We start from the raw sequence: 12,269 nt of genomic DNA on the forward strand, positions 1-12,269 counted from the left end.
ATGGAAGAGAACCTCTAAATTGCTTTGCCTAGCAACATCTGCCACCCTGCAATGCGGAAGTACCCAGCGGTTTCTGCTTAGAGGAGAGAGAGGACGAGGAGGTGGCACCACTCTTTGTATGTCTCCATGCAGCATTCTCCCTGTTCTGTGTGATCTGTTTGACTTTCTTCTTGATGGACATCTCCCTTCTACTTTTTTCATCCAGACTCATGGCTGACAAAGGTGGGCTGTGCAGTATACACCGAGTGTGCAGGCTGTGTAACAAGTGCTAGATTATAATGTATTTGTATAGCTTTGTATTCTTTGCATACCTCATTTTTCTCTCCCTCCCAATTCTTCTCTCACAGTGACCATTTTTACTAAGGCAGATTAATCCATCTATCTTTACTTCCTGGAACTCTGCCACATGTGACTAGGATATGTGACCATGTACATCATCTTTTTCAGGAGATCCAGGACCAGTTACTCTGTATGGCCTTTCCTTGAGATCTTGCAAGATTGTACAGTTCGCTTTAGAGATTTCCCAGTAATAGACTGCTGATGTAACCTTCCCAGGATGCATCTCTTGGGCACAGATTACATCACTAATGCCAAAGAATACCGGGAGTAGAAAAACAATTATTGTAAGTAAAAGAAAAATGTTTGTTTAACTAATGAACGTAAGTTTATTTCAGCTGCAGAGCTGCATGCTAAGGTGATTTTTGGTGAAAGGGGGTAACGGTCCGCTTTAATTACATAAATTACCATATACAGTAAAAAGTTCTTACATACATCCAATAGTTAGCATTTATTTAAGCATAACAACGCTTTACAGAATTAAGTCAAATGTAATTTGTTTTCATTGGGTCTATCAGTGTGTAAAATATTGCTGCCATGTAATACAAATTTCTAGGGCTGGTAATGATTAAAATTTTCCTGTTTGATTAATCAAATTATTTTTTAATCGATTAATCGACTAATTTTGATTAATTATAACGCACATACAGAGGGGGGTCTCACCAGAGCTTTGAGGGGGCCTCACCAGGGTAGCAGGGCTCTGTGGGGGTCTAACCAGCCTTGTTAGAACAACAAGAGGGCGCAAAACTAGGTCAGCTGACTGCCTGGACCGAACATATTAGGAAAGGTGACAGGAACAATAAATATATATGTATAATGTACTTACTTATGTGGGTCTGGGAACAAGATGTGAACCGGCCTGTGAGGAGGATCAGGATGTCCAGAATGTATGTTGAATGGCGGCAGCCTCAGGCAATATATCAGCCGCCATTCAACATACATTCTGGACATCCTGATCCTCCTCACAGGCCGGTTCACATCTGGTTCCCAGACCCACATAAGTAAGTACATTATACATATATATTTATTGTTCCTGTCACCTTCCCTGATATGTTCAGTCCAGGCAGTCAGCTGACCTAGTTTTGCGCCCTCTTGTTTCTCTCTATGGTTTTCACATCCGATGCACTCATGAACCAGGAGACTCACCGGCCCAAGTGATTCCGTTCAGGTAACGAAGTGAAGGGGGAGGAGTCCGGTGATGTCACAGACATCAACGTCAACGGACTCCTCCCTCCTTCCCTTCGTTACCCATCACGGACAACTACATCACCCGACTCCTCCCCCCTTCCCTTCGTTAGCTGACAGAGCCACTCGGGGAGGGGGGGAGGAGTCCAGTGACGTCGATGTCCGTGACCTCACCGGATCTTTCGACGGAAGACCCGGAAGCCGGCGGAGAGGTGAGTACTTTGATCGATCAAAATAATTTTGATTGATCAAAGAAATTAACGATTAATCGACAAATTAATCGTTAATTTCCGCACCCTTACAAATTTCCCTCTGGGCATAACCGTGCTGATTATATTTTTTTCAGTTTTGGATTGAGTGGTGAGGGCTTAGGACCCCGGTCAGATTTTATTTTTGGGCAACAGGACCCAGAAGGAATGGCAGTATGAATTTCCCATGGTCTTAAAGTGATATTAAAGTCAAAAGGGTTTTACGTTATTTCAGATGCTGATGAAATCACTTACAATGGATGCTACTTCATGATTTTAAAGAGTTTTAGTTTCCTGCAGAATCCGCTCGTCTCCTGAGCACTGGTCCTGACTTCATGTTTTAGGGTGGCACCTGTCTCTATCAAAGGGCTATGTAGTCACCCTTGTGTGTGCTAGTAAGCTTTGTGCGTCTCTACAAACACAGACACAGTAAATCAAGCTACTTCCCTCCCCCTGGCCCCATCTCCTCCCTCCACTCTTCTCCAACTAGTAGATGAACAGTAACTGGAGACTGTGCTGTCCCTTGTGATCTTGTACTGTACAGGAAATTTAGGGAAGCAGAGCTGAGAGAGTTGGAGGCAGCTGTTTAGAAACATGAATACTGTAAGTGCTCGGGCAAAAATGTAAAGCAACATTTTGCTTGGCATTGTATATTTGTTTGATCTGGATTCATTATTGGAAAAAGTTTGAGAGTTTAATACTACTTTAATGTAAACCTATATCCCCACCCTGGAGCACAGATGAAGCCCCCTGGGAAAACCCAAGATTGTAAGTATAGGCAGATTTGTATCACATTTGGGAACCCGAAACAATCAATCTGACATAATTTTTTAAAGCTCTGACTACAATGCAATACTACTGTTCTGTACTGTTCCTCTAAAGAAAACTACATATATGACAATACTATATGTTTGCAGATTCTAACCTGTTAGTTTCCACCCAAATTCAAAACACTTTGCTTTTGGATTATCTTATTCTAAGAGTGTGTGGGTATAGATGCAGTATAATGTAGATGTACATGTGATCTAATTTGTTTTATGCATTGTATTTGGGAGAAATGCAAAAACATGAAATAAAATCCCATTGTTTACACAACATCCTATACTGTATATATGGTGGAATAACATATAATTTCTTCAGCTTAGCTCAGATTTTATGGCTGACTCCCTTGATAGCATATAATCATATGCTATGACCTCCTGATGTTTAGTAAATTGACTTTTGTTTTAGTTTACATAGTTTGTAATCATATTGACATTCACATTTTATTCTTTGTTATAGTTTTGATAGGGATATCCTTTTTCAGGAGATCCAGGACCAGTTACTCTGTATGGCTAAAAGTTTGTGGACACCTGACCATTACACCTATATGAGCTTGTTGGACATCCCATTCCAAAAGTATGGACATTAATATAGAGATGCCATCTACATTCTTTTGGGAAGGCTTTTTGCAAGATTTTGGAGTATGCCTGTAGGAATTTGTGCCCATTCAATCAATAGAGGAATTTAGAAACTGATGTAGGATGAGAAGAAGACCTGGCTTCAATTCATCCCAAAGATATTTAATAGGGTTGAGGGCAGGCTCTTTATAGGCCAGTCAAGTTCCTCCTCAAACATGTCAAACTATGTACCTCGCTATGTGTACAAAGTCATGGCCATGCTGGAACAGCAAAGGGTCTTCCCCAAACTGTTGCCACAATTGGCTACAATGTCTTTTTATGTTGTAGCATAAACAGTATCCTTTACTGTAACATCTAAATGTATACATTTGGATAGGTGTCTGTATACTTTTGGCCAAATAGTAGGTATGCTGGTCAGGTCTCCACATTTTTTGCCCCTATAGTGCATATTGCCTTGGTAGACTGCTAATATTTAAGGGCCTCAAAGAACCAAATACTCTTTAGAGCAGTGCAAGGAAGTCTGTGGTTTTAGGTAAAGAACATGGCTGGAATAAGGTTCTGATAAATGCACTTCTGTTTGCACATAAGCACTGGTGAAGTTCCCACCTGTTGAGAGGGAAACAAGATTTAAAAATGAAAATGCTAATTTTAGTCCTGCATTCAGGTAAGTGAAATGAGACTGATTGCCTTTGAATAGTAACATCCTCAGAAAGGCTTATTTAGTAAATAAATAGTGCAAATTACAATGAACTAAGTGTGAAGGGCAGTAATATATAGTGACCATAGAAAATTCATTTTACTTAATTCACCCCAGGATTTTGATAATTACTACATGACTGTAGCTTACACTCATTAGAAAAATGCTTTTTTTAAAGGGTCATATCAAAATAGTTTGAACTGAAGTACAAAAATGACAAACCATTCATACTGCCACCATTGTGATAAGAAGGAATTACATACCTGTAACACCAGCAGTCCTCATTTTAATAGAAAAACTGGTAAAAGGTGTTGGCTTGTCATTGAGTCCAACTGTACCAGATGCAGAAACAGATAACTATTGAAGCAGGGGAGAAGTGTTGAGAAATCTATTTTATAGTAACAGCACAGCAGTGTAACTTCCAAAATCAACTTTCATTCTTGTTTTGTTTTTTCCCATATCCGGCTTTATTATGTTTTAACACTCTGTGTCAATATTACATGATTCAATTAGCAGACTGGCGATGGTCCAAGGGAAGCCCCCCCCCAGTGCTAGGCTTCCTGACACAATGAATTTTCTGCCTTTTCAGTGAGAGCGGAAAACACTTTATCAGTATCTAAGCCTGATTTATACAAGGAAAACTATGCTTGTTCCAGGTTCTTTGTTGTAAATACAAGTGAGGACTCTATAGTTGTAGTGTATTGTTGTTCTATTTATTGTATAATTGATATATACTTTAGAGGTTGCAGGTTCACAAGTACTGCTCAGACTCTTAAGGCTGGGAGGGCTTTTGAAAGTGAGACTCCTCTTGCCAATTACTGAAGGAGGACTGGAAGCATCTGAACATCACCACTGTTCATGATGAGGCCTCCTATGATCCCTATTCTTCCCAAATGTTTGAGAACAGCCTTAAGAACAGAGGAATCTACTGTGTACTTATAATTGCCACGATAAAAATTGTATTTTTTATGAAAATTGGGCATCTTAAGTACATCCAATGACACCATTATGCAATATCATTTCTTAGGAGGACTTCAGCAAATTTCTTACACTGGGGCATGGGAGACCGCATGTATGCTAACGTCTACAGCTACAAAACAGGTATTTTCATAGGCTGTGTTATAATAGTTACTATAATGCAGGAGTGGCCTCTTATATTTTTGGGTACTTGGGGTGGGATGAATACAATGTGGTATAATTATGTTTTAAAGTATCCTGAGACACAGATATCCCAATCATGCACTGCACATCTTTTGAAATTTTGCCTTGAACCAAAACAGCGGACTCATCAAGGTTGTGATGGTGGAAACACAGAGGGAAGGGTATCACCAGACAAACTTAAAGGAAAGTATACATTTTTTAATGAAAACTCTTTGATTCCCTACACAGGTTCTACGAAAAGAAAACAATTAATAATTTTAGAGGAGGTCTTCTTTAATTGTACTCCCCAAGAGTAATAAGGCTTCCTCTTAAAACAGGACAAATTGGAAAATGTGATGAAACGCATTTTATTTTATCATGTAATGAAAAGTTATTATTATTGCAACATAGGTGGTAGGTGTGTGTGTGATTATAATGAATTTGTTTTGGCAGTGAACTTATCCTTCTTTCTCTTTAAAACCATGTACTGCAGAAAGTGTTCACTTACTCTAGCATAGAAAAACTCTAACATCTGAAATATGTAACAGTTTTACCAAATGCAGCATTTGACACATTCACACATATTCTCAACGGCAGGAATGTTTTGCTAGTGATAATCACCTTGACTTAGCAGTGTAAAGCACATACACAAGCATGTTATGCACTGATCAAATGCATGGTTCTTATTCAGCGCATCTAAATATCGGAACGGCAGACAAAATACAAAACACATAATTACTTTCTCTTCTTTTCATAGAAAAAGCAGAACTTTGTATAGACAAGTTGCTGCATGTGCAAGATCTGTTATATAGGTTAATGCATTAAATCTTTTTAGAAAAACGCAGGATTTGTATGTTCAATTATACAACGCTTGCAGTGGCGTTTGACAAACCGTAGAGCATCTACTGACACCTCACAATCCTGGACATTTAACATTTGTAGGTCAAAGCAGTTGGCAGCCACAATCTGTAGGCCTTGACCTGTGATGCTTTCACAGGATTTAAGACTCAAGCGCTTTAGGTTAAAGCAGTTGAGGGCTAAGAACTCCAAACCAATGTCTGAAACTAGAGGGCACTTTCCAATATCCAAAGATTTTAGTTTTGTGCAATTTTTCGCAAGGTATTCCACCCCATGATCTGTGATGCCTTCACATCCTCGGGCATTGAGGTAGCGCAGCTTACTGCAGTACTTGGCAATGTAACGAATACCCACATCAGTTATCCTTCCACAGTGGGCTATACTTAGGTACCGCAGACGGGATTCCAATTTTGCAATCTCACGCAGACCAAAGTCACTGACAAAGCGGCAGTCGCTGACACTCAGCTCCTTGATGGATGCACAGTATATCATGATATATCGCAGACCTTCATCAGTGATGCGAATGCAGCGACGCAGGTAGAGGTGAGTAAGCTGAGTGCAGTGAGCTGCTATAGTGTGCAGTCCTTCATCTTCCAGCAAAAAGCAGTCTGTCATGTCCAAAAAACGGATTGATATCTGTTTGCCATGCATAGGAGACAATTTAATAGAAGCTTCACGTGTCAAGCTGATGCAGGTCACTTTAGAACAGCCTAGAAAATGAAAGAGATCACTTAGTACACCTAATAGAATTGTGTAACTAAACAGCATGTTCTTTTCATAGGCTATCTCATTTTACACAGAACATAATTCATAAGCCTTATCTTATTTACTTATAAAAACAGTCCAAAAAACTGTGCCCCCTGAGGGATCTTTTGCTTTTCACTTTCATTCTTGTATTACAGGGGTAGGGAACCTCTGGCCCTCCAACTGTGATGAGTCATTGCAAGATTCTCACAGCCACAGGCAGAGACAAATGCATCATGGGATTTGTAGTTTCACCACAGCTGGAGGTACCAGAGGTTCCCCACCCCTGTTGTATAATAAAGCAGAACACAGGGCACTGATGCTGTGCAAGAAGAGGTAATTAATTAAAATCATATTGACTAACAAAATGTCAACTTTCATCATCTGAGCACAATGAGACCCTTAAAATATATTTGCTGCTTGGTTTTATGACTTATTGCACACAGCTCTGTGTCATGTAAAAAAAAAATCACTCAATACATAGTGGATCCCATCGCACTCCTGACCGGATTTAACCCACAATGAAACCCATAATAAGTCGGGTGGGTGCTGGAAGTGACTTCAGATGCCTCTGCATATCAAACGTAACAAACCAAAAAGTCACTGGCACTCCATTGTGAATTATAGCCAATCTTCTTTATTAACCATAGTAGTGTCAGATTTGCTACAGTGATGTTTCGGAACCAAGAGGTCCCTTCTTCAGGCTCCCAAAAAACAAAAAAGAAGATTGACTATAGTTCACAATGGAGTGCGAGTGACTTTTTGGTTTGTTATGTAAAAAAAGCATACACTTTTAAAAAGAAAATTTTTATTTCTGATATCTGAGAATTATCCCTATTTCCTGTCTGGCATAATGTAGCCAGTAGAACAGGAAGTTAGGGGAAGTCTCTGAAATGGAGCCCCAAATAGCAGAAAAGCCCAACAGGGATTTAAACCTTTTCTACTTTATTCAAATCTAGGAAAAAAAGTTTCAGCTTGATACACACTTTAAAGTATCTATAAGTTCCAAAAATTTTATATATTTCAGCTTTCCAGCTCCTAGATAGGATGGCTGCATTTGTTTTCTTTTTCAAGCTTTCCTTTGTTTTCATCTGGTGAGCCCGCAAATATCATGCTTCCTGCCCTAAGGAGACAACACTCACTCACTGTACTATATCTATGAAGAAGCAGTGTGGTCACCATAGGTTGCTCTCCTGATGTGAACTGTAAGCATCTCCCGCTCTCCTTTTCACCATTGCATACAGAGAATGAGTTTTGTAGTTCACGGTGGATAGGTGGGAAATCCGATACCAGTTTTTGGCATATTAATTCAGTGCGTCGGATGTTACAAAGGCTCAGTCAGGATCAAAATGAATTTTTCTATTCTTGCAGGAAATGTACTGAGCCTAGAAAGAGAAACTTAATGCAGCCACCATCTAAGGGTTGGTACACTGCTATATACTGGGTTTAAATACATGAACATGTATATCTTATTGTTTTTTTTGCTCTCGGGGTGTGTCTAGCCAGTTTAGCTCTAGAACTAACAATCTCACCATATCAATTTTTTTCCAATCTTATCTTTTTTTCAATGCAAAACTCTAAAACTGCAAGTTAAAAATTGTGCAAGCATGTATTACCTTTTTACATCATCAATTATCTATATGCCATCTTGATGAGTCTGTTCATCAGCACTAGTGGGATGTGATGATGCCAGTGCTACTATATAAGGGAAGTAATGTAATCATTTTCTGTGTTCTGTGGGGATTATTTTATTCTTTGGCAGGACCCAGGCATGTAATAGGGCAGTTCTATGCCTCCTTAGTTTTCTCTCTTTTGTATGAAAACCCCCAAATTTTAGTTCTGTTTTAAAATAGAACATTTAAATAATTACTACTTTACATTGTAGTTACTACTCTTAGTAGCTGTACTGACAATCAATTGCATTGTAACAGACATATGCTGAAGTGAACTTGTTTTGGAAACAAAGTACTTCCTGTAAACTAGACTGTATCTCCTGCACGTCATGTCCAATTTATTATTCAGCTCCCAGGGTGCCAGGAATCAAGAATCAGACTGGTATTACAATATCAACCAGGTTCCTCAACCTTTCTTACCAGCTTGACTTACCAGGAGGGAGGGGACAGGGTTATTCAATTGAATCTAAGATTCTGTGCACCCTGGAACCTAATTCAGAAATTCGACCCAATGTGCAAACATCTGTAGCTGTCAGCTATGTTGGGCCAGTGGAAACAGAATATCTCTTTTTTCCATTGCAAGTTTGCTTGAAAAAGAATTGGTCATACACACATACTTTTTCCAGGTGCCTTACTTATTAAGTAGTGAAAAAAGGATTAGGACTGAGCTTGTATTCTCAAAAATTAGTCAGCAATTGCAACTTCCATATATCTATCCTGACAGGTTACCTTTAAACAATCATTTCTGATGTTTGGTTAATGAATGCTTGACATCACTCCATTCCTTTATAGAAGAAGATAAGGCAGTTGTTTCCACTTACAATTTCTTTCTAAATATGATTCTCTATACAGAGTATTTTTACAAACTACAAGGGGTCCACTTTCATAAGTCATGCAAAACCCACAACAAACTATCACACCCTGTCCTTCAGGATCATGTGCTTGTATGCCGCTCTTGAAGATGTTTAATTTCATATATGTACTCAGCTTTGAATCAGCCTGTGAGACCTAATAAAATAGCTTTCATGGCTAAATGGGAGCAGGACCTCAGATTTATCTTCTTGAACTCCAGAAGGCAACTTTTCTACAAAACTTTCAACCTAGTAAGTCGCTCAACCTTAATTAATAGAAACCTGTGTTATGATACTGCATATGATTTACATGATCTCTGCTCGCATCCTCCAGATTAATAGCAGTTTACTTGCAAATTGCTTCAGATGATGCTCTAAAATTGGTAATGAATCACACATTTGATGGTTATGTATTGTGGTTTCTGCTCTTTAGACTAAAATCACCAGATTTAAGTGCACAATACTTTTAAAAGCCATCCCAATATATCTAGATGTCAGGATTGATGTTGTTAACTCATAAGTTGGCTCAATGCAAAACAGTGGCTACCCAAACCATACAGCTTATCTTAGGAGAATACCTAGTTTGTTGTTCTTTGGATTGGTTCTTTAGAAAGTCTTAAGAAAGCAGAATTAATTTTAGTGATACAGATGGACTCTAGAGACAATTGCCTTATAACTTGGCAACATTGTAAGGGGTTTTAAGGGCCACAGACTTAGAGTCCTAATGTTGTACTTATGATGGCATACCAAGGTAATTTCACAGTTTCTTTAGCTTGAACGATCACTGTTACCTTATTTTCTTATTGGTCATCCATTAGCAAGGCTTAATAGAAGAATCCATTGTTTATTAAATCACCCATTATCTTCTTTTCTTATTGACCATGCTAAACTTAATAGAAGCAGCTATCTGTTTAGGTCCTGACTATTAAGTTTGTTGAAAATTGTTTCATTTTGTTACTTATTCATATACTGTGTAGTCATGTGATGTGATCCTTGTTACCCCATGTGTTCTTTTTTCTTCCTTAGTAATAGCTATATTATTTCATTGATTAAAAAAAACTGCACACTGGGCTAATATTTCCTCTATTATCTCAGTGTGGAAATTAGTGGGAAATGCTAACACCTTGTCACAAATGCAGCATTGTTTGGGAGACAATTCTTTGTCTGACAGGATAGCAGCAAAAAATCACTTACAGTAAAATATTTTGTTTGAAACTGCCCTCCTGATCCATCTCCCAGTCCCATAGAAGTCTATGGGAATCTACAGTGTATGCGTGGATATTGGTATAAAGAAGCTGGCAAAGCAAGTAGACTTTGGGGCAGTGAGATCTCAATAAAGTATGTAGCCTTGAGGGAGGACTAGTTCTGCTTGGGAAACGAGAGGGGCAAAAGGGTAAGGAAACTTTGAAAGCTTCCTTACCATCATCCCCTCTAAACACAGCCTGCATTATACATACCTTCCTCCTAGTCCCAATGATACCGACTGTGTGGTCCCACGAGATGCCAGACAGCCTTTGCTCAGAAAATCTCCCTGCTGGGTCTTCTTTTTACTGCGCATGAGTGCCTCATCCGCATTCATTGGGTGAGCTGTACTCTATTGGATGGCTTGAGGTCACTATAAGTATGGCTCATTCCATAGGCACAAATGGGTCTGCAACATTGCAGTAAGGAGGGGACGTTTTCTAAACAAAGGCTGTGCGATGCTAGGTGGGACCTCACAGTGAATATCACTAGAAGAAGGAAGAAGTATATTACATGGCAGGCTGCACTCTGGGAAGTGGGGACATTAATGAAAGGGCAACTATAAAGCTTGTCCTTTAAAGTAGGCCTGTCATATCCAGATCCTTGATTTCTCTCAAAGCTCCTCCTGGTGTTCCCAGGCATAACCTCAAAGTAAAGGCCTTGATGGCAGCCTGGGTCTGTGATCTCTTTTCTTCCTCAGGAACAAAGTAAATTAGCTGAAGACAAGAACAGGAACTTTCAGACTCCACAAGACACTTTAGCAGAAATGTTAGTGAGGAGCATCCCCCCTTGGGCGCACTTGCACTTCCTTATAGTTCTCTAGCTAAATTAAAGTGTATATCCAACCAAAGCTTTTTTTGTTTTAGATTTAGAAAGAGTGGGCAAGGATCAACATGTCTGTCGAATATGTGCTGCCATAAGGGGCTCCAATAGAGTGATTCCTCTCACTAACTCTCATTGTAGTAACAGTTTCACAAGTCGAGAAATGAGGGAAAATCTCAAACAGCAACACAAACAGGAATTTAAAAAATATATATATTTTTAAGTAGAGTGGATAGATTCCCTGTAGATTTTCCCTTATTTCCTGTCTGATGATTCCATTGTCATTGTGACCGCGAGGGGAAATGCTTTTAACGGAGTTCCAGGTAGATAAAAAACCCTAAAAGGAGTTCTCATCCTTACCAACTCTGTCCAAAAAGAAAATATAAATGGCTATTATCACAAATTGTACATTTTGAGACTTGGTGCTGCCCCTTATCACAATGTCCCCAATTTACCCACAAGTGTTGTATGGTAAAAACATTCTTACTTGCATAACTGTTAGAATGTGATACACAGGGCCCACAAGTGATTCATATTATAAGGATCTACTGTAGAAGGCATTACACATTTTTTCAACAAAAACTACTTTGAATACATTTCTGAAATATAAGAAGACAATACAATGCACTATTCGGCACCTGCACACAGGCTATGGAAAATAAAGTAGTTACATTTTCTTAACAGACAACAAAATAAGTTTAAAACAAGCCCTCACTAACCTCTCTAGCTGTTGGTACTGTGAAATAATTTAATCTCAAAGATCCTCAAAGATCAAAACAAAGATGATAGTTAGGTTTCAGTTGGTTTCAAACATCTTGGTGTGTGTTTACATTACAGGGCTGGCAGCAAGCCAAAATTCTGATGCAAAAGGAAGTAAAAGGAAAAGCCAGGAATTCAGTGCCTCTGTTGTGAAGTTTTAAGATTCAGTTCTCAACAATGCTACAGAGGTGAATGAGGGCTTGTTCTAAAGTGCTTTTACAGCTTGTTGAGAATATGTACATACTTTATTGTGCACACTGTAGAGGCACAGAATCACTTTAAAGCAAAGTGCCAGAAAAAATAAAAATAAAATA

The 12,269-nt window shown here is 39.0% G+C and overlaps 1 protein-coding gene across 1 annotated transcript in view; it reads right to left on the minus strand.

Moving 5' to 3' along the window:
• Positions 1 to 5,817: 5,817 nt before the first annotated feature.
• Positions 5,818 to 12,269, minus strand: part of FBXL7 (F-box and leucine rich repeat protein 7) — a 184,306-nt gene continuing 177,854 nt past the window's right edge. Inside the window, exon 4 of the mRNA XM_018558457.1 lies at positions 5,818 to 6,574. Within this exon, the coding sequence (XP_018413959.1) occupies positions 5,838 to 6,574 (737 nt within the window). The 3' untranslated portion in view covers positions 5,818 to 5,837. The remainder of the gene's footprint in view (positions 6,575 to 12,269) is intronic.

This window comes from Nanorana parkeri, unplaced genomic scaffold, assembly GCF_000935625.1.
Source record: "Nanorana parkeri isolate BGI_ZX_2015 unplaced genomic scaffold, ASM93562v1 scaffold340, whole genome shotgun sequence".
NCBI lineage: Eukaryota > Metazoa > Chordata > Amphibia > Anura > Dicroglossidae > Nanorana > Nanorana parkeri.